At 45.3% G+C, this 23,667-nt stretch overlaps 1 protein-coding gene across 1 annotated transcript in view; it reads left to right on the forward strand.

Annotated features, from left to right (window-relative positions):
- CCDC77 (coiled-coil domain containing 77) overlaps nt 1–23,667 on the forward strand; it is a 504,734-nt gene that overhangs the window by 186,246 nt on the left and 294,821 nt on the right. Inside the window, exon 4 of the mRNA XM_069628598.1 lies at nt 15,532–15,674. Within this exon, the coding sequence (XP_069484699.1) occupies nt 15,532–15,674 (143 nt within the window). The remainder of the gene's footprint in view (nt 1–15,531; nt 15,675–23,667) is intronic.

Here is a 23,667-nt window from a genome sequence, read left to right on the forward strand (position 1 = left end):
TTATGATAATTTGTTATCTCCAGCTTCGGTGCTTCGGGGAAAAAAAAATTCTCAGCAGAGGGCGCTGTGCTCGAGGTTGCGGCGTCGACTGTCCCTCGAATGACTCCGTAATCTGTCGACGCCACTGATGGTATAAATAGCTCGAGTCGTGCCCGTTGCTTCAGTTCTGTTTTTCCGATCGCTTCGCTATCGAACGGCACGCTTCGCGATTTTCTGTGGAAAATGCCATCTTCTTCGACACCCAAGACTGGGTTTAAGAAGTGCATCGACTGTGGATCGAAAATGTCGATTACGGATCCTCACTGAGTTTGTCTCTGGTGCCTCGGTTCAAGTCATTGAACCGACGACTGTGGCTCCTGTCAGTCTGACGGAGAAGGCCCTTCGTGAGAGGAGAGGTAAACTGCTGGTGGGGAGGGAAGCTTCTAAAGCTAAAAGCTAAGGCTGTGTCCAAAAAACATAAAAAATCGACTGATTCGAAGGAATCGGATTGCTATAGGCATTCCAAGAGATCTCGATCTCGTAGCAGATTGTGACGCTCTTCGTCTTCCTCGTCTAAAAAAGTGAAGAGGAGACAGATCTCCGTCATCATCTTCCGAGTCATCGACTGAAGAAATTCGATGTCTGACAAAATCGGATTCCCCCAGAAAATGGGAGGAATTTCGAAAAAAGATGAGGTATTCGAGAATGCGGCCCCGACCCCCTCGAATAAACCTCAGAAGAGCCATACCCCTAAAGTCACTCCATTGGGTGACAAAGGGAAGTCGAAAACTACTATGGTTAAAGCCAGTAGTGTCGAGGATACTAGAAAAACTCAAGTCGACGCCAAGTCGTCGAGGGCTCTTCGAGAGTCGAGTACCTCTGCGGTGCCACATAAAAAAACATGTCTTCGAAGAGTTCCACGACTTTGTCAACGCCATCGACGTCGATCGCCTGTGTTGCAGTCTCATCGAAGTCATTGAAGATTCCTTTGACAACTTCGAAGGGTTTTTCCATTTCTTCGACATATATTGTGGAGGAAGAAAGGAGATTTACTCCATTACCCAGATCAGACTTTTTTAAGTCTATGGCCTCAATTTATGTGGAATGTGGCTCAGAGGAGGATGAAATCTCTCCTTGTGGAGTATAATATGGCACAAAACAAGTTCCTGAGGAACTCCGAGATCAGAATCTAAATTGAGAGACCTGAGTGACACTCTGCATTCTGCTAGTGGCATTGACGAATCGCCAGAATTGGAGTTTGCCAGACCTGATCCTGCAGAACATGCAGACTCAGGGTACAGGAGTCTTATGACCAGAGTAATTGAATATATGGGTTGGGGTAACACTTCACCCGTTTTTGAACAGACATAATTGTCAGAGGTCCTCAAAAAGATCCAGTTCTCCCTTTCCATAGGGCTCTTCAGAGGACAGTGGAGAAGAACTGGGTGAATCCTGAAAGTATTGCTGCTGCAAACAGTAACTTTCCGAAGAAATACAGACCAGCTGGTTCTGATCCTGAATACTTCAACAGGCATCCGACTCCAGAAAGTCTAGTTATTCAGGCAGCATCTACATTTAAACAAACAGCATATCCCAATAGCCCTCCGGATAGAGAGGATAAAAAAGTTGATGCTTGGGCCCGTAAAGTTTTGACTTCAGGTAGCATGGCCCATAAATCAACAAATGTCACCTGTACCCTGGCCAGGTTCACCCATTACCTCTGGGACTGTATTTCGGCTGCGGCTGATCATATTCTGGAAGGCGAGGAAAGGGAAGGCTTCCTGAATATAGACAAAGACGGAAAGGAGGCAATGGGGGGGGAAATGTCTCCAGTCTGGTCCCAATTCTCAGGGAATATGTTGGATCTTCTGCAAGTCCCGAGAGCTGTTGCTCAGGATCTTCTATGGTGGGCTTGCAACGACAATATCCTCAAAGGAGAATCTTTCTGGCAACCATGGCCGGAGATGACAGTAGTAACGGACGCCTCACTCATGGGGTGGAGAGCACACCAACGATCTGACAATCGGCGGTCGTTGGTCTCCATCAACCTATTGGACCTGAGGGCGATCAGACTAGCGCTGAAGGCCTTTCTGGCCTCTGTACAGGGGAAAAATGTCCTGATAATGACGGACAAACAGTGGCCATGTGTTACCTCAACAATAGAGCAGGTGTAGGGTCACTACCAATGTGCAAGGAGGCAATGGTTCTGGGCAATACGAGAAGGAATCTCTCTATCGGCAATTCACCTAGCCGGAGAGCAGAACACGGCGGCAGATGCTCTGAGCAGGCAGAGCAGTCTCCCACGAGTGGGAGCTAGCTCAGGAAGTCCTTCTGGAGATCTTCGCCCTTTGGGGATCCCCTCAAGTGGATCTGTTCGCCACCGCGATCAACCGGAAGTGCGAACAGTACTGTTCAAGGGAATTTCCTGAAAGAGGAGCTCTGGGAGATGCATTCTTAGTGGAGTGGATGTTTCCACTGCTGTACGCGTTTCCCCCAGTCCCTGTGATTCCTCAAGTGATCAGGAGGTTGAGAAAGTTCCGGAAAACCATGATCCTAATTGCCCCGGATTGGGCCAGGAGGACGTGGTACCCGGACCTTCTAGACATGTCCATCTGCCCTCCAATACGTCTTCCGCAAAGAGAGGATCTTCTCTTGCAAGAGGAAGGTCGATTTCTCCATCCAGAGGTCAAGACACTCAACCTTCACGCATGTTTTCTGAGAGGTTGAGATACAAGGATTGGGATCTTTCGGGTGACGTAATGGAGATTTTGCTTTCGGCCAGAAGGCCAGCAACAAAGTCTTTGAACCGATGTCGCTGGAACAAGTTCAGTAACTCGTGCAAGGAGAAGGATGTGGACCTTTTTTCAATGTGACACCCCAATTGTGATTTCTTTTTTATTACATCTAGCCAATCTGGGGCTCCGGATGGGAACAATTAAGGGATTATCTTGCTCCGCTATCCATTTTTAAGCGCTCTTCGGAAGAGGGTTCATACTTCAAAATACCATTAATCATTCAATTCCTAAAAGGGCTTACTAAATATACCCTCCAGTACCTTTTCTTGTCCCAACTTGGGATTTAAATCTAGTACTTAAATTTCTGACTTGTATACCCTTTGAGCCTATGCACTCCTGTCCATTGAGGCTTCTAACATTAAAGACTGTTCTTCTTGTAGCCTTATCAGCCCGGAGGGTTAGTGAACTACAGGCTCTCTCATGCAAACCTCCATATACTACTTTTTATAAGGACAAGGTAGTTCTTAAAGTTAAACCTTCCTTTTTACCAAAAGTAGTTTCCGACTTCCATTTGTCAAAAAAAATAGTTTTACCAACCTTCTATCCTCCTCATTTGGGCAAAGAGGAGATACTACATAGACTAGACCCCAAGAGGGCTCTTAGTTTCTACATTTCAAGGATGTAAGGGATGACCAACGTTTTGTGGGTTATACCGGTCATAAACTAGGTTTATCAGTGACAAAACAGACCATATCCCGCTGGATCATTCTGGCCATAATTGAATGCTACAAATTGGCAGCAAAATACTCACCAGTTGGGCTTCGAGCCCATTCTACAAGGGGAATGGCTACTTCTGCGGCTCTATTTCCTGCAGCAGACATTTGTTCAGCTGCAACTTGGAAATCAATGCATACTTTCATCAAGCATTACTGTTTAGATACTGCTTCCTCCAATGAGGGGTTATTTGCCAAGGCGGTACTTCACTCCGTCCATGAAAACAGTATTTAGTACTCCCACCTCCAAAATTGCCACTGCTATGGGAGTCTATCATAAGATGAGGAATACGTGGGAGGACACAATCCATTCGAAGAACAAGTTACTTACCAACTGTAACGTTCTTTCGACTGGATGTTCCTCCCACGTATTCTTCATCGACCCTCCCATCCTACCCCGCAGTACAGTTTACGTTTTCTTACACTTTCCTCGCACAAAGAGTGCCTCAGTCATGAGGCACGCCTGGGTGTTCCTCCTATAGTTCATCGAAAAAACAGAACTGAAGCAACAGGCGCGGCTCGAGCTATTTATACCATCAGTGACGTCGACCGAGTAGGGAGTCCGTCGAGGGACAGTCGACGCCGTAACCTCGAGCACAGCGCCCTCTGCTGAGAACATTTTTCCGAAGCAGCGAAGCTGGAGATAACTAACTATCATAAGATGAGGAATACGTGGGAGGAAAATCCAGTCGAAAGAACGTTACAGTTGGTAAGTAGCTTGTTCTTCTGTCCTGAGTGTATGCTCTACCATGTACTCTCTACGGAAGAATCCATAGTTAACCTACCAGACCAGCCTAGATTGCACTGCGAGGTCCCTGCCACTAATGTACCTCATCAGACACATTGCAGCCATGCAACCCATTGTCCCACAGTTTTATGCTCGATACAAACCAATGATTTGCAAGACTGAGGCATCAGTATTCCCACCACTCCGTGCTTACGACTGCCCTTTAGATCTTCTACCCAGAGCACCAATTCAAAGTAGACTTATCTATGCCCTTGCAGAGAAAGAAGACCTCTATCTCCAACATTATTTAGATGACTGCCTGCAAAACTGCTTCATACGCCCCAGCAGCATCCCCATTGTTTTTATATCCAAAAAGGGGTCTGATTATAGAGCCGAAAACAACATAACTATAAAGACTTCAAAACCCATTACCTCTTCTTCCTGGATTACTGGAACATGTGCGTTATGCTCAGATCTACACTAAATTGGGCCTTTGGGGTGCGTACAACTTGGAACGAATACAGTCTAGTGACGAATGGAAAATGGCGTTACACACCAGATACCGTTTTATTTGAATTAACGTGTAATGCCGTTTGTGTTGTGTATCGGCCATGCCACCTTTCAGCACTTTAATAATGAGGTTTTTCATGAGGCATTGGATAAATTCATGGTTATCTACCTGGATGTTTTTTTTTTTAAAATCTACTCATCAATGTTACCCCGATCACGAGAGGCATGTTCTTTGGGTTCTTGAAACCCTTCTACAAAACCATTTATACGCCACACCAGAGAAATGCGAGTTTCATTGAACCAAAGTAGAGTACCTAGGTTTTCATATCCCCACAGGGTGTTGTAAACAATCTGATGGCATCATTATTACCTTTCCAGCTGCGATTCTCCCCATCCTATTCCCCTCCACCCCCAAATGTGGCCAGGGGAAGGCAGCCACTACCTGATCCTGAACCCTGGGTGTGGCTATATGAGGGAGTATCACATGGGGGGGGGGGACCTCCTCCAGGAGAGAGCAGTTGTGTCCACAGATGAAACATGGTATCCCCCTTTTCCTAAACAGGATGAATACTCCACATATAACATATTAATGGCCTATTGTGATTTCTACCCTGTTTCTCCAAAGAAGTGTACTGCAGCTTTCTTAAACAAGTCTTCATAACAATTCTCAAATATTGACTTGCCTTAAAAAACAGGTTGTAACCATTCCAACAATTTTCGTGCAAGTTCATGAAACAAAACTACCATTCCCAGAAAAAACATACCACTGCAATGAAAAAGAGGAATGCAGATTAGAGCCAGCCCTGAGCACAGGCAACGCCCTAGTTGTGAGCATACGTTGTGCCTGGGACAGTTAAATGAAGATCACAAGAAGGAATGGCAGACTGCTGGAGGGAGGGGGCTGTAGCTCCTAGAGAGGCTGAAGAACAACGAGACACACGGAGCCAACCGGCTCATGTGGTGAGCGAGCAGAGGAGACGCAGAGAAGCTTTCACATGGGAACGCCAGAAACGAGAGAAGTGCTCCTGGCCGTTTGCCGGTGGAGGACCGCAAAGAGACACTAGCCGGGAAGCCAAGAGGAAAGGAGAAGCCCAGCCAGCAATGCGAGCGGTGTTGAAGTTGAACACCATCAAGGGGAAATAATCCAGCAGCTGTCATCAGTGAAACATAGACCGAGTAGGAGACGCCACGAAGAGCTGGTGAGTCCACGCTGGGATGAAGGGAGCACCGGGCACATTGGCAGGCACTCCATATGTTAAAAATTGAACAATGTAAATCGGACAAAAAGAAGAAAGCTTTCCTTAATACTGAAATTGAGAAAGCATGTTTGTTTTAGGAAAGAATCTTCGACGGACATATCGCCTTGATATATAGTGCTATGGGAATAAAAGATTTGAATTGTGAGCAAAACACTATTGAAGAAATGGACTTGGGAATAACGAAACTAGCCGAAAGAGCTAAAGTGATAACCTACCAAAGGTGGAGTCACTGAGACAAACGGATACAAGACGTCCTTGCAGGGGATTATACCAGGCAGTTGCAAGTGTGTGAAATAGGACGTCCTTGCAGGAGAATATACCAGGCAGTTACAAGCAGTGCTCCAGATAAGATTTTGAGGTGGGAGTATTTTACGCATGATTTCTCATATTGGAGCGTAAATGCAATTTCAAGAGTAAAAATAAGTTTTCTCCTCTGCAAGAGAGTAAAACTTATCCAACACATACGTTATGGGTATGAACACATTTTAAAAGGGTGCATGCTTTTTGTTGCTTGCTTAGCTGTCACAGATTTGGTCTTTCAGTTGGAAATTCACCGTCATGCATAAGAAGGCTATGCTGCTGACAAAATAAATGCTACAGTGCCATCTAGTGGTGGAAAGAATGTTTTTTTAATGAATAAATCAAAGCGTACACGGTATACGCAGTACAAAATTAAATGATCCGTATTTGCCATATTTACATGCATAAAAGGGCAAGATATGCATGTTAACTGGTAGGCTGGTTACAAGTGTGAAAAATCTGAGAAACAGGGAAAACTCTGGCAGGAGAGTATACCAGGTATCTGGACAATCTAAAGAGATTAAAGAGGTGCCTTTGATATCTTGGAAACCGAAAGGAGGTTTCTGGGCTACGCAAAGAAGCAGAAGCACAAAGAACCTGAGGCAGCGCAGCGAGCGGCCGCTTGCGCCAGACCCGGTCAGTTCACTATGGTATTGTGACCCAGGAGTGCTCCGCAATCGTCTGCTTGCCAATCCAGGTTGCCCCAAGTCAAAACCGCGTTGTGAAGAAAGTGCAGGTGCAAAACCAAACATACATTTTGAATACCAAACTCAAGTAAAGCTGAACAATACATTTAAAAACCAAGCTGATGTATAGAGGAGTTGGCAGAATTTGACAAACGGACAAGAAAGATGCGGTTGAATGGGACAAAAAAAGCCCACAACAATGTTGTTAATGTTAAAGGATATTTGTCCCCTGGCACTCTGGTGGATCTGAAAAGGGAAGGGGGTGCGGGTGAGTTAGTGGGACCGAGCGGGAAAAGTGCAAGAGAGCAGTGATGTGCTGTTGGCAGCTTTAGTTCAGTTAGCACTGTTCGCTGAGCTTAAGTCGGTAGCTGTTGTGTTCTGTTGTGTAATGCTCTGTGTGATTTGTTTTGTTGTTGTAGTGGAGTTTGTGCGGTTTGGTGTGTTTTAGGGTTGTTGTGTTTGGGTAGAGTTTGAGAGGTGTATGTAGAGTGAGATTGTTGGTGGGTTGGTTATTGGCCTCGCTATCTAGATCTGATATGTGCTTATTTCCAAGTTCTTTCTAGATGTGGGGCGTGAACATCGCCCCATTTCTATCTAGATTCAGCATTTGCTAATATTCACAATCCTGTCTAGAAGTGACGCAGGCCAAGATTTACAATCCTGTTTAGAAGTGATGCAAGCTAATATTGAAATTCTATCTAAATGTGGCAACGGCTAGTATTCACAATTATATCTAAGTGTTGCACTTATTAACATTCACAAACCTGTCTGAGTGACAAAGGTCAAACATTTTATGGTATTGTCTAGATGTGAGGCGGGCTAATGTTCACACTTCTGTCTAAATGTGGCAATGGCAGATATTCGCAGGTCTATCTACCTATGGCACTGGCCTGCATAATCTAAAGGTGATGCAGGCTAATATTCAGAATTATATCTAGATGTGGCACTAGCAAGCTTTCACAAAGCTGTCTAGATGTGACGCAGGCCAATATTCACAAGTTGGTCGAAATGTGGCAATTGCTAACATTCACAATCCTGTCGGTGACGCAACACAATATTCAAAGTTTTATTTAGTTGTTGAGCTGGTTAGTATTAATATACTGGTCAACTATGTTCTGAGGGTAGGTTAAATGGCAGGGCTTCCAGAGTAGGAGTGATTGCTCTACTCCCCATCCAGGCCACACCTACCTTGATGGGTGCTACTGGTTGATGGCTGGCCACTGGCCTCCCCTGCGGACACCCGCAGACAGTTTGGAGCCGACTATGTAGGAGCCGCCGTTTGCTTTGGAGGCCCTTAGCCGCAGGGGCTGCCCTGGTCAGATTGTCTGTTATGGGGTTAGTGGGCCAATCGGTGTGCTTGGGAGGCGGTGGAGTGAGGAAGCGGGCAGGCAGGAGGGAACGAGGCGCAGCAAACATTGGAAGAAATTCTTAAACTTGATATTGGGAAGCAAGAGACATTGCTAATTTGTTGGAAGTTAACCTCTACCACAGAAGTACTTATTTAATAACTTAGTAACTTTAATAATTTAATAACTGTAACTTAGTTAATAGTTTATTCTGGCCTGGCAGGAGAGTACACCAGAGCAGATAACTTTGTATTAGTAGGCCTGGGTTTTGGGTGGACCAGGTGGAAGTTGATGAAGTACTGTGGTGTGGTAGTGAAAAGTTAAAAAGAAGTGGTCGAACCACTGTCTTTTTGAAATCTTACTGAATCATCCTGATGAACTTACATGCTGAAGCAAGTGTTGTGAAAACTGCTGCAGAATTATCTAACATTGTCTAAGCAAGTGTTAAACAAACTGTTGCATAATAATTCTGACAAAGACCATTTCTGTTGGTCCCAATGAGCTAAAAGTATTCTTGGCTTATAAGAGGTTATTGTGAGTACTTTGTGTCAAAATTGGATAGAACAAAACATTCTGTTGCCAAGTGGAATCAAAAGAACAGCATTGGAACTTTGTTACGCGACAGTATTTCCTTATTAGTTTGGAACTGTTGAGAATCCTGCTTGAATCTGGGGAAGGTGTATTCACTCAGATTATAAGGTAAGACTGTTATCGTGACGCAAATTTAACTGTTACATTTGTTGGGTTTTGAAACTGCCATATGTTAACTTGTTGAGTTGTTGTATGTATTAGTGTGAGGGACAGAAACCTGTTGCACCAATGTAGAGTGAGATCATAGCAGTGAGCGCATCTTTTTTTCAATGTATTTAACGGACACAAACTATCTTTGGAATCTGATGAATAGGAAATCCCCTAGTGGTGTTGAGACTGATCATCACCACACAAATATACCCACTTCAAGAGTCAGCCAGGTAAATGGCTGTAAGATGCCATGTAAGGTTTAAACACAAATTGTGCACTCAAGAAACAAGACCAATGTGAAATATTGATAATTCCTTGTTTGTTTGCAATTCAGATAGTTGAAACAGACAGAAAAATCTATTAATTGAAACTTGCTCCTGATGAAGGGATACCCCAAAACGCGTCAAGCTCTTGTAGTTATTTTGTTTATTTTTAATTTGTTAAATTGAAGAGATTGTCACTTATGAGGAATTATTTTACTAGTGTTGGCTTCGACGTTCCTTTATTTTTGTGGTTTCAGGTGAGGATTTGATTAACGTAAGTCTTCTGGATCTAGCCTACATAAGGCCGGTCTACCATTTTGGATTCGGCACAACTCTTGGGAATGCACGTACAGGTTGCAGCCTGAGTCGAACCAGCAAAGTTGGCTCTGCCTTGGGGGCTGCAGATTCACTGATTGGGAAGAACAATCTGACCGCTAAAGGCACTGTTACCATTCTGTTTGCAGTGCAATTTCCCCAAATGGAGCATAAAGTACTTTCCAACCATGGGTCCTACATGAAATGGCCTGTGAGATTAATAATTTTGCTAACACAATCTGTAAGATTCTGTATGTTTCTTAAAGGGCCATCTGCTACTTCTTAGTATCTGAACAGCCTCCTTTCCTTGTAAATATTTCTGCGACGGGCTGATTTCATCGAGTGCCGACCTGTCTGGGAACAGCACAAGTGTTTGGTGTGTAAGGGTGTAGGAGTAAGAGATAGACACAATGGTGGCATTGTTGATTGCTCCAGACTTTTATTAAAGAAACGAGGGGTGGGAAATGCCTAGCTATCCCTAATGCTCCCCTGCCTCAAAAGAATAACTAAGGGGTCTATCTGGATGTCCAAAGAAAGAAAAAGTACACTGTTGTGTCAAATGAATTTCCAGCCCTTACACTAGGAACTCCTACTAAGGTGAATGGGGATTTTCTTCTGGATGTGTAATTCAAAATGTCTTCTCCAGTTCGTGAAAATGAAGTTCAATAACTGGTGCAAAAATATAAACTTCAGATTCTCTACCTTCTCTTGGTTTTCTACACTGAAAACAAACTCCAGGGCGGAATGGCTGCCTTCTCCTAGCTTTTTTTCAGCTCCTTCAAAAGTGCCATCTAGGTGTCCTTGTATGCCTTCTCTATGCTTCCACTACCTTAGGGTTCCTCCTAGAGGGGGCGCGACCCCTCCAGCAGCCTTGGGAAATAGCTCACCAGCAACGAGCAAGGGATTCCTGCTGTCCACCTATCGTCAGAAGTCACGGACCGACGTCCTCTGGACAGCGTTCTCAGGGTGTCACCCTTATTCCATGTGGACTACTTTGATATATTTTATTTGTATCGCGCTCTGCTCCTGGGTTGCGCTACATCCAGGACTGGGTTCTAACTTCCTGGTTTCCATCTTCTCTTTTGAATGTCTTTAGACTAATAGGATTTTGAGAGCCACTAGAAGGGCTCTTCATGCTTCAGCATTGCCTCCTCGTCCCAGTATTTCAAAATTGTCTAGACCCCACTTATTGGTTCCACTGTGTGTGCTCCATTAATTTGCTGATGTTCTTCATCGTCCCCGTTTTGTCAAAGGCTTCACATGGCTAGCCTCTACTCTCCCTCGTTTCAGTACTTGAGTATATGTCAAATGGGTGACAAACATATGGAAGTGGTGGGAGGAGAGTTGGTATTGAGGGTGTGGGGCCAACATACTAGGTTGTCCTCAGATGATTGTCCCTTGTCCCATAAGGGGGTTCCCTCAAAATGTAATCCTCCCTCGGTGCACCACTCCCAGGTTGACTATTGGGTAGTGCCTGCACCCCCTGGCCCCAGGGTAAGGGGCACCCCATAGAAGAGAAGGGACGACATTCAAGGATTCATCACAGGTGTTTGTGAGTGTATGAATGTCGTGAACGGGAGGGTGTCAGGGATGTCCCCTGCTGAGTACACGACTGGGTCTGGAGGCAGGTTACAGGCGCTGTAAGGCTGTCCCCTGTATTGGGGAAAGGCATGGGAAGGGAGCGTTCAAAGGGCAATGATGGTTCCCTGCACTGCCGAGACTGGTCTCAGAACGGGCTTCGGTGAAATCGGCCTATGGGAAACCATCATAGATCCCAATAATATCAAAGTGTCGAGTCCCTGCTTCTGAAACTGGGTTTTGTGGGGGGCAGCCACTGGATCATGTCTCCACCATTCATTTTAGTGCTCTGCATCGCTTAGTGGCCGGTGGTACATAGCCCCCAGGGTTAACCCTTCCGACACAGACCCCCAAGGGTCATGCAGGTGACATTGTCACAAGGCCTCAACTAGCACGATATCTGCATTTTTCAAATAAAAAAAAAACTATGAAAGGAACCAAAATGTGTGTATGTATTTTTCACATGAGCTGTCAGGATAAACCACTTACCTGCTGAAAGAGTAGCAAAGAAAAATGAAGGGTTCATTAGCGATGTTAATAGGAAGTGTACTGTGCACCACTGCCTTTTTTATGGTCTCGGATCTGGAAGAGTGGTGGGCGTGGGGTTAGTGAGGAGCTGGAAAATGCAAGATTGCAGTGCTTTGTGGCGTTGTGTGTAGATCGTCAGTACCCTGAGCTCTGTCTGAGTTTTCTGTGTGTTTTATGGTTTCGATGTTTTAATGGATTTGCGCCCAGAGGGGGGAGTCCGTGTGTTTTCGGTGTAGAGATGCTTAGGCTGTGGACTGTCATGCGTTAGCTGGTTTTTAGAGGTATAGAGTTATTTTATCGCTGTGAATGGCTCTATAAATAGCCATGTCTGAGTGGTTAGTTTAAGTTTGCGTTGTAAGAGTTTGGTGTAGAACTTGAGGATTTATAGATGGGGTTCATGGTATACATCCTGTGACTTTATAATAATGGGTTGCTTTGGGTGCAAGGTTAGTAACGATATTTGTTGCTTTGTGTAGAGAAGCCGCTTAACGCTCACACCAGAACAAAATACAACCCACTAGGGAAAAAGGCCCAGCACATTTTGAAGGCGAGCGTCCCCAGATAGCATGACACTTCCCGCAATGAGAGGCAAGAATGGACTCTCCCACAAATGGGAATAAGGCTAGGACCAAGTGCGGGTGAGCTCAAGGAAAGCTTTATCTAAGTCAAAATAGGGCATGCAAACAACACTGCAAACTCCGAGAGCGCTCTGTCTGACAATAGCAAAGACAGGCGTTTTTATTTACAAAAAGTGTCATAGGCACCTACACACTATAGGGGGCACAGGCACATGGGGATTGGGTGGCGTCGACTAACTATGTGCAGCTCTGATGCGTCTCTCCGTGGTTGGTGGACACCGCCGGGTGCCAACGTGGGATGGGCAGGTCAGCTGGGCTCATCCGGGAGGCGCTGTCCGGTCAGGCATGGTCAGTGTCATTGATGGATGTCTTTCTTGGCTTTCTGCCCTAAGGGCCAGGCACACCCCATTCATTCAATGCTGCAATGTCAGTTGTCCTGTAAATCCTACAATAGGTTATTCTACAGGTTAATATAACACAGGAGGAATGCGCATTAGGTGGGGTACTTTAGCGATACATCAATACAGGGTTGCTGTTATCCTGTTGACTAGGTATCATAGGCCACGGGGTCGGGTCTCAGGGCATGGGGTAAGCTGTCCGGGCTTTGGGTCTCGTTAGAAGTCATGACGGATGCTTTTACACAATGTTGGTGCAATATTGGGTATCTTTTACAAGCGTCATTAATCTGGGGTGAACTGATGGGTTGTGGGACCTATGAGGGGGCACCTCTGGCCTCTGGTTATGGCCGGATTTTGCTGCTTGGCTGTAAATAATTCAGGTGGCTGTTCGTGGCCATGTGAGCTGCGTGGGAATCATGAATGCCGAAACTGCTCCAGCCGAATCGCTCGGGCCTTTGCTTTCTCTGGCAGGCTTCAATGGGAAGGGAGGAGAGGTGGCCTTGGATATGCCCACAATGATAGTCTTCTCGCAAGCTGCAAACTGTAAAACGAAGGGATTTGCATAATGTAAACTGGCTAAGGGGGTTACACATCTATAGTATTTACATCAGTACATATTCATTTCAGAAGTCGTTAACTATATCCACAGCTCCATTAGTCACTATAGGGTAAGTATTTGCAATATTAGCAGTTTTAGCATCACACTGTAAACATGATACGCGAGGTAGCATCAGGGTTGGTTGAGCACGCAGGAGCAAAAGACCAATACGGTTGACAGCAGTAATACACATTAAACCTGTACATTTGCACTTGATGGCATTCTATGTATCTTATTTACATGAGCTCACAATACTGTTGCGCTTGTGTTCCTTTGCACTCTAGCAGCATCAGGGTAGTCGTGACATAAGGACTTGGTATCATTCACTTACATTACCCCTAGAGAGGCACAGAGTAGGAGGCCAGGGGCCCTGAGTGTGTGTGCATACTGAAGGGGTTTGAATATTGTGACCATGTGGTCACACAATGACACATTCTTCGGTTCGTACAGTGTTTGTAGATTTTTGACAGAGGTCGTGCAGAAGAGATCGCATTGTAATGCTATATATGTATGAGCAGTTTCCTGGTGTGGGATTAAGGCTTTTGTTTCATCGAGGATGGTTTACAGTTATTTTCCAAGCCAACCCCACTGCCCGGGACACGCTGAGTATAATGATGCACTGCGGAAGGTGAAAGATACAGTGTTTGCTCTAACACTAGCTCATGTCCGACTGGTTGTGGGAACGGGCTTTCAGCGGATCTTCCAGGGAGCGGAGGCAACGGGGTAGACGCGGACTCTCTAAAGGTGGGGGCGTGCTGCAGCGCACAAGGAGTCATGTCTTAAGATGGCGTTCTGGTTTTCAAAATGGTTTCCTGGGCCTGGCCTAATACAGTATTTTTACTCGATGTGTCGGCCAGTGGTCCACCCACCACCTGGGCCCTGGTGGCAGGGGGGCCCCTGATGAGTCATGGACATCACAAGGAGGGGACTGCAGGGGAGGGGGGGGGGTCTCTTTGACCTGTCCTCCCATACAATTTCTTGCAACGAGATCATGGTTTATTCTCATAAAAGAACTTTCCCTCCTGGTACCTCACCACACAAATCATGGGGGCCAAGGATATTCTGCTGTGATCTTTTTGATAAATGGTTGCTCTAACAGTTTTATGTTTGGTGGTCTTGAACTAGCTGGTGCTTTGGAATGCTGGGGTCTTGGGACAGGGGCATTGGGGCACTATAACTTTGGGTTTAGGCTGGGGGAGCTTGGAGACTCATGCCCTCGTTCTCGTGGGATAACTATTCACAGGGAGCTCTCAGCACCCTCATGGCCTTGCAGGGTGCATTCATTCTGGGTTATACATGCTAATAGTATGAGACAATGAGTAGTTTATGAATCCCTGAGAATTTGGCCTTTCCCACTGCTGCCCAGGCTGCACCCTGCTCCTGCGTTCACACACGTATCTCTATGTTCTGTGCTCGAGCAAATACTGTTGTGGCTGCAGCGCAGCGCCAGGCCTCGTTTTCAAGATGGCTACTATTTTCTAAGATGGCGTTTCATTTTCTAGTGCAATCTACACCCTGACCCGGTTTATAGTGATTTTTTAGAATGACATTTTTCGAATGCCATTTTGTCAAAAATGTTGCCTATAAAAAATAATTCAATGTTTTTTTTTAATTTTTTTTAATTTTTTTTTTTTTTATTTGAAATGGGGATGGGGGGGGGGGAGTTCCCCCGCCAACCCCCTGTTTTTTTTAACCCTTTTTTTAACTTAAACAAAAAAACTATAAACTTAAAAAAAAAATACATTTGAAAAAAAAATTGGCAAAATGTTTTTGACATTGTATTTTGAAATTTTGAAAAAATTTTTTTGAAAAAATGACCGATGCCCCCTATCCCATGATAATGTACCCATTCTTTGGCCTCTGCCGCAATCGGAACCTCTTTGGAGCCTGGGACGCTCGCCCCCTTCCCAACATTTGTGCTACTTGGTGTGATGTGGCTTGGTTTTTGTCCCCGTACAGATGTGAGATCATGGAGGACTAGTGAAAATGTGATTGGTTTAAAATCTCATAAAATATGTAGTGCTTACAACATTTAAGAAAACTACGAGAGAAGAGTAGTTGATTTTGAAATGCTTTGTTACTGAAAGAAGTTGCAGCATAGTGCTCTTCTCCGGGTCTTGCCATAAAATCACTTACCCTTTGATCTTGTGACCTAGTATGTATAATACAAGAATTTTCCAAGACTATATTCACCTGTCTCATTTTATATTTTCACAGCACAAGCTTCAATGGGAAATGCGCCAGCGAGAAGAGGAGATAGCTGAGTTACAGAAGGCTTTGAGTGATATGCAGGTTTTCTTATTCCAAGAAAGAGAACATGTCCTCCGCCTCTACTCTGAAAATGACAGACTCAAAATTAGGTAAGAACAAGAGAATCACTGTACATAGGCGCAGTTTAACACTGTTCACACGCAAAAGATTGGGCAGATTACACTATTGCATGCACAGGCAGTACTTGTAATAATAGTCAGAGATTGCTGAGTGCAGATCAGAAGGCGGACACTGACTTTATGGCCATTTCAATACAGGTTTCATTAAAGAATACTCAAAATGCCTACCTGTCCCTAATTCTATGGGGTGTTCCCTACCTATTAAAACTAAGGTGCTAGTCTGACGACAGTGAATGTCCAAAAAATGTGTCCACCGTCCAAATTACGGCTAGCTGACCCCCTTCTCCTTGAGCTTGCTTCCTCTTTCTTCTCATTTAGTAAGATATTTTTAAGCAGGCCCTTGTGACTTTCTTATCAGTTCATAGTGTTCCTTCAAGGCTGTATTGCAATAATTTCCTTTCCTGGAATTTGGTTTCTTGGGTCTTAAACAATTATTTGGCTCATGTAGGGTGACTTTCCCCTCTTTCCAGGGTATTGAGACCCATGCTCTGAGTTTCTAACTCTTCTAGTCTTTCAAATGGATTGTGTCCTCCCATGTATTCCTCATCCTTTGACACGTTATCCAGCTTCACCTGCTTCGGAATTTCTTTCAGCAGAGGGCGCTGTGCGTCTATGGAGTCGAGTCAATGTCCCTCGAAAGCCTCTGTCGAGGATGATGTCATCGAAGGCATATATAGCACTCGCAGCGCCCTTTGGCTTCAGCTCTGTTTTTCCGAGACAGCGATAGCTTTGAAGAAATATGGCATGCTTCTTCAATCTTGTGACATCTTCGCCATTTCGAGATCGAGATGTGGTCATCATAGACCCTGGTGTCAGTACAACAAAAGGTTTATCAGTAGTAGATTCTTAACCTTGTGCCTCGCTTTGATTCCCAAGTAGGAGAGCTTGTTTGCCGGCCATCTCAACTATCAACCCTGAATGTCCTCTGCAGGAACTCTGGAGATGGGGAACGCATCAGTTTATCTTCTAACACAAGACTTCAGAATACTTCCAAAGTAAGGGCATTAATGTTACCGTGGCTCTCAGTGGATCTTCAACCAGGATGACCACATTGTCTGTATATAGTAGTACTTTGTATTCTGCATCAACTGCCATCAGGACCTTAATTTCCACTGCTTGGTCTTCTTTATGCCTCGAGGGGTTATTGCCAGATTAGAGAACAGAGGGGACAGGGGCCCACCCTGCCTCATCCCCCTGGCCAACCAGAAACTGTCTGAAAGCATTCCATTAATCTGTACCCTGCTCTTGTATCGGGGTATAGTTTCAAAGGATTGACAAACCAACCAATCACCAGACCTTAACCTTTTCAAGGTTGTTTTTCTATCAGACCCAACCTAACTGGTCAAACGCTTTCTGTGCATCGATGTCTATTCCCTCTGCGGGAGATTAATGATTTCTATAAGCACAGATTAAGTCTAGTTGTGCCCAAAGTGCTTTACCTGCCCAGCATGAAGCTTTTATAAGAACCATCCACCAACTTGCCCATCACAATACTCAACGGTTCTACCAAGATCTTTGCAAAGATCTTAACATCACTGTTGCGCAAAGAAAAGGATCTTCAGTTTTCACAACCCACTCCATTTTTGCCTGGCTCTAGTATCAGCGTGATTGCCACCTTGATTCACTTTTCCACTACTGCGTCCTGATCTTCTGTGAAGTAGATTGAAATTATAGTTTGCCTGATCCGATATGACAATCACACCACTCTCCATTTTAGATAACTATGGAAGGTATCATTAGCAAGACAAGTCAACCGATTCAAAGTTCAAAATAAAATGTTTTATTAACTTAAATGTGGATGAAGGCCTAACTTGCCCTATTCTGTGTAATTTCCCTACCTAAAGAAACAAAGATAGTCCGGGAGTCAGCAAGTTAAACTTAAGTCTGTCTGTGTCCAAAACCTATACTTGCCCTCACAACTAAAGCTAAACAAAGTGTAGGGATGTCAGCATCGAAAGAAATAGTGTTCCAAATAAAGTTCTGAGCTTCTTCGAGCTCTGAGCTTACTTGCCAGCTCCCTTCCCCAAGTGCAAGACAGTTCCACGAAGTCGTGTGGGTTCCCTTCCTCAAGAAAAAAAACATAGATCCAAATTCAAAACTTTTTCTTTTCACTGGAACATCCAGGTCCTTCACATTCTAGGAAATAACTGGGATCTCACTCCTACGCACCCCCACCCCCCCGCCTTGCCCTGGTTGTCAGTATAAATGTAGGATTTACCTGATCTTAACAGGTCTTGGTCATTAAATGCTACTATCTAAACTTGCCTATATAATCTGCTCATTTCATTATTCTTAAAACAGCCAAACATTGCTGCGGCAGTGAATTGACATTATATATATACTGCCAAAGCCTGCATTACAACCACACACAGACACATTGACATTCAAAATACGGAGATAACCTCTAATAGCAGTAGATGAGCCGACAACCCATTGCAATGCGGTATGTTCCCCCTCAAGAGTTTTGTGTTCACTTAAAGAACTCTCCATATTTATATTAACAAAAAGTAGTGTCTAGAATTGCCATCACCTGAGGATATCATTCCTCTCACATTTTGGCTGCTAACGTTGAATTAGGAGACCTAACTTTCTGTTTTAGTCCCTTGTTTTTATTATTAATTTTAAAATCTGTTTTATTATTTTGTTATGGCGAATGACACAACTAGAATCAATATAACATTATAGCTAGGATGTACTGTGATAGCTCCCCCTCTCAATTTATCGCTGACCAGGTGGTGATTAAATCTTTCAGTATCCATGCGCCATCTCGACATAAAATAAAGTAAGAGTAAATGTACCAAACCAACAACAAAGAGCTCAGACATACAATTCCCATCGTCGAATATAATGTCCATGGGTTAGGTGTCCTGTTTTAGGAGGGCGTTCAGGTAACCCTCCAGCCTTGTCAAGATGTTGTAGCGGAGAACAATCGTAGGCACGGCCTTTGCATTGTGCAATCTGAAGTACATTAAGTCTCCCTGCTCAGGGCGGTTTATCATCCGAGGGTGGGAACATCTTTACATTTAGGCCCTTCCAGGCGTCAAACATATCTATTGACTCTTCCCCATTAGTTCATGGCCCAGCCCACGCTTTTGTCTCAGCTATACACCAGCACTCAAATTCTTTGTACCATTGGTTATGTTGGGGTCCCTGCTTGTTTTTTAAGACATGGCCATGCGTCTCTTTGCTAAGGCACATGCCAGGTCCATTAACTTAATGACATGTTTATGTTTTTGGTTAATATAGGGTATATTCCCAGGATGCACTCAAATGCGTTCCACTGAAACCTAGTGATACCCACTTTCTTGCATGCCTGCTCTATTCCATACCAGAATTTCCACACATGAGTGCATGACCAAAACGTGTATCAAATCTGCCATCTCAGCCCCACACCAAGGACAGGTCTGGGCCGTTCCTGTACCAAATGTAGCCCCTCTACAGGGTGGCATATATGTACACTGCAATACATTTAATTGGACTAGGCAGAATCTCATATTTCGGGACACTGCTCCCATTGCGTCTCAGTAATCTGCAACTCTGCATCTTTTTCCCCATTTGCTTTTCAGCCGCTCGTGTTTTGGGCTGGCCTTTCCCAGGAGGCATTCATAAATTCGGGCCCTTGGTCTACAAACATCTTCTAGGTCATTTAGCAGAGATACAAGCGTCTCTTTTTCTGGTTCTGCGGGCCATCCCTCCCATATCTGCAAACATCTGCCAATATATTCCATGTGTTTCCCATATTCTGGCCTCACTTCTGCCTCATGCGTATGAGCGTCTGCTGCAATGGGGACATTCTGGGAATATGGGTGTGTCAGTCGGACCATCTTCAACATCCTGGCCCAGATCTGTCTACCCAGTTGCACCAGCAGACTCTGGGGGCCCATACAGGGTCTAGGTACCTACAAGATTTCTTTAAGTCTAGCCGGTTTCACTGCTGTCTGCAAGAGGCCAGTTTCGGCTGTGAAACCGTCAGACAGCCACATGGTCATATACCGTAACTGGGCAGCCAAATAGTACATTTCCAAATTCGGGAGTTGCACTCCACCCTCGCTGCATGGTAGATATGTTTTCAAATGACTGAGATCTCCAGCGAAGTGTCTTTCAGAGTTTTCTCCTCTGTTGTTACCCTCTCTGCGAGTGTGCGCTTGTCTTGACGGAGCAGTTGCATATCTATGCTTACTGCGTCAATTTTGCTCTCTAGCGAGGTCCTCAAGTCCGCTATGGCGGACAACATTTTACATTCTTGTGTTTCAGCCTGCTGCACCAGACCTTCACTTGATGTCTGACCAGTCTTATGAATGAAGTGCACCGTGAAGTATGGTCCAGAAGCTCTGTATATTGGTAGGGCGTCCTTCAGTTTATTCAATTTTTAGTGATGGCATTAAGGGAGCGATAAGCCTTGCTTCAGGACTCACTGACTCTAAACCTCAGTACTGTCCATATATTCGCTTTGGGTCAGTCCTTCACCGCAAATGCCAACTGAGTGCTCCCTCTGGGCCCAGTTGCTGGGGAGCAAGGCACCTCTATGAACAGTAGAGTGTTGGTGCCCGCTAATCTTGATTGTGCTCACCAACCCAGCAGCGTATGTTATCGGCAGGCTTGAGCTCTGCTGGAGTCGCGTAGCTGCAGGATCATATGTGCCATTCCCGGATGCTGTTTCAGCCGCCCGGTTCTCCTTTACGCTGCCTCGTGCCTGGCCAGCCACACTGATGTTCACACGGGTAGGCTCTGCTTCCATTCTCCGTCCTCAAGTCTTCCTGTGCCTTCCGATAAGCCTCCTGCTGTGGGTCTTGTACGCGGTTGGAATCCCACCTCGCCACACCGTCTTGCGTCTGCAGGGAGATTGGCCCTCACTCACCCTCGAATTGCCATTCAGCTCCACAGCTGTTTCTTTGCCCCAATTTATTTAATCAAAATCATGAGGAACGATGCAGGGGCAATGTGGAGCGATCTTTCCGCGAAGTATCCCTGCAATCTTTAGGGCAACGAATCTAGCACCTCCACCCTTTCGTCTCCCTCCGCTCGTCCAGATCTGTGGGGTTTCTCCGGCCACCATCTTGGATTTTTTCCGCAGGGAATCGGCTCGCTCTCCCAGGCTCCAGAAGCTCTCACTGTCAACAGGAGCGAGGCGCTGCTATGTCTTAACTGTGTACAACCAGGTGCTGGCTCAAAACGTGCCAAAAATACATTCTTTACGCCAGTTGCAGGATCGTTGTGGAGGATCTCAGTGGGAGCTTAGGCAAAACATGTCATTGCTGCATGAGCTCTAAGCCACGCCCCCTTGTTTCAGTCCCTTATAACACTTAAACTAGAACCACACATCTCCCGACGTGTTCTCCAGCTTGGTCTACAAGATAGCAATGTTTGGTCAGTTTCTATTTCGCTTCCATATGACTGCCATGTTAAATTGTTTGTGCGATTCACACATTAACCGTGCACGGAATTGAAAGTTATGCTGCACTTGTCCTGCTTTGAGTCCCTCATTGTGGATCTTTGCATTGTAAAACAACCTTTGGGCTTTTGAAAATCCAGCATTTTTGCTGTGAAGTCACTTAAGAGGCAGAAGTCGAGGCAATTTTGTGTTTGCTTGCAAGCTGTATGCACACAGTCACAATTAATTGGCAGCAGTGATGCGAGGCTTGGCTTCACCTTTTTCACTGGCAGGAACAATTGTTATTGTGCGTGTTCACTGAAATGTTCCAGGGAGGACATGCTGATGTGGACGAGCGGCTGAAACAAAACCAGCAGCGAAGGGTTTTCAGCCTCTCGTCCACACTGTCCCAAAACCTCTTGTGTCTTTGTGCAAATTCTACTTTTTTTCTGCAGTTCAACCCCTGTAGTTTTTTCGGAATTAACACATTTTTCCCGGGTCCCCAATATGGCCCTTGAGTTTTTTCAGAACAGAGTAATTTTATTACCGATATATTTTCTAACCTGGTAAGAGTCATGATTCCTGCCCCTCATGTCCCCAGCCCTCCAAGATGTCCGGCTGGAGCCAGGCCACGATCACCTACATGGCCCTCAAGGGCCTCTCCATCCTTCCAAAGACCCACTTGGAGTCAGACTTGGCCCTTGTCCACCAGACTCACTCACTCCCGTAGGATAACATTGGGGATTGGACTTGTAGTGCATTGATGCGGACAAGATGGATGCCCCCACATATTTCGGTTCCCAGAACTGCATGTGCAGTCTAGTCTTTTGGGTGTGGTCCAGCCCAGAGACACCTGGGATACCCATTGACTATTTAAGTTACGCCCAGGCTGAGAAACATGCTTTGTGTTTTCTGCACTTGCAGCGTGACACTCGCCGTGTTCGTATCGGTTTCCAGTAGGCCTGCATCTTTCTTCTGCGCTCAGCTCCTGCAAGAACAAGAACACTGTTAGGAACAGCCTTACCTTGCGGCGCTTCTGCCCATCATTCATCGCTTCTGACCTCCGGGCATCTTTGGCGGTGTCATTCCCATTCAGGCACTCTATTTCCTAGGGAAAAGAACAGAAAAAAGGCATTAGTAAGCATTCAGCAAATCTTCGCTTATTTTTAAAGACTGTACGAGCTTCAAATGCTTACCTGAATCCCAGCCGCTTTGGGGGAACTCTAGCTCTGGAACTTCTCATCCATCTGCAAGAGGGAAAAGACACTCCAGGTTAGCGTGGAAACATCTAGAGGTGCTGCATACCGTGCTTACTCACAGCATTTCTTCTTCATAACCAGCGTCCACGCTGAAAACGTCGCGGCACCTAAAAGACACAGAAAAAGAACTCCGTTCAATACAAATACGAAAGGGTCGCATCGCGAATCGCGCTGTCACTCGCCTTCTGCACTACTCATCTCAGCAGCATGTTGCCCTCCCCGGACGCCGGCCATCATCTAAGGAAGGAAAGGAACAAAGTTAGAGAACTGTTCAAAAGACTCATTATACTTACCTGTCGGACTCTTGCCAGTGAAGTAACTAGGCAGCAACGAGCCTGCATCAATCAACGCGCCCCTGTGCTGAAAGCAGGACGGAGAGCACACTTTCCAAGAAATCAAGGCCCAGTCTCCAGTCGAGTACTCCAGGGAAGGGTTCGAGGTCGTAAGAGGTCGGAACAGGCTGAGTGACGTCCCCGTGGATACCAGGTGAGCGTTACAGTAAGGTATTATTCCTGTAACTGGAATAGAACACTCTCTGTATACACCATTAAATATAGGTAAGCAGAGGAATCGACTGCTAATTATAAATTCTACTGGTTTTCTTCTTTTTATTGTATTTCTGTAAGACAGATTGCCTACCTCTGCAACAGGGGTGGGTGGGTGTGTGTGAGGAGGGTAGAGGAAAAATGGCGGTACGATCGAAGAATTCATATAGAACATCTAAGCATAAGGATGAAATGATGTATTATTTCAGGATCAATTTCCCTGTACCAGTCCATCATAAATGTAATGCAGCAATGAGCTTCACCAAATCCCCCATAGCTCCTAGAACAAAAAGAGTAAACAAAGTTTTCACGACCCAAATCCATTTTTTCCCTTTACCCTTGAACCCCCTCTACAAAAGAGCACAAGGTCTTTACCTAGGGAAAGACATTGACTTTTTCCTTGTAACTTATTCTTATCTGTGCGGGATACCATAGGGAGACATAAACACTTTGCTTCAGCAACTCCTTCTTTAGGTCTTGTAGTTCTAGCCTCCTAATAAAGTGATCTAGCCAGGTTAGAAAAAGCAGGACCTCTCCAACCTCTAAAAGGGGTTGTGCCTGCCTTGGCGAGCGAGTGCATCAGTGTTACTCTCTGGAGTGACCTAGCTCAGCTATGACCATTCAATCATGCTCGGTACCATCCAACCCACCGGTAAGTAATCTATAGGCTATTTGAACTGTCACTAAGGCCGAGGCAGACACGGCCCAAATTGCCAAGAAGGTGCACACCATTCTCCCTCACCAGGCTGAATATGTACAGATTGTTTGTGCTACATGCATCAAAGACG

This window comes from Ambystoma mexicanum, chromosome 12, assembly GCF_040938575.1.
Source record: "Ambystoma mexicanum isolate Mex_15411 chromosome 12, UKY_AmexF1_1, whole genome shotgun sequence".
Classification (NCBI taxonomy): Eukaryota; Metazoa; Chordata; class Amphibia; order Caudata; family Ambystomatidae; genus Ambystoma; species Ambystoma mexicanum.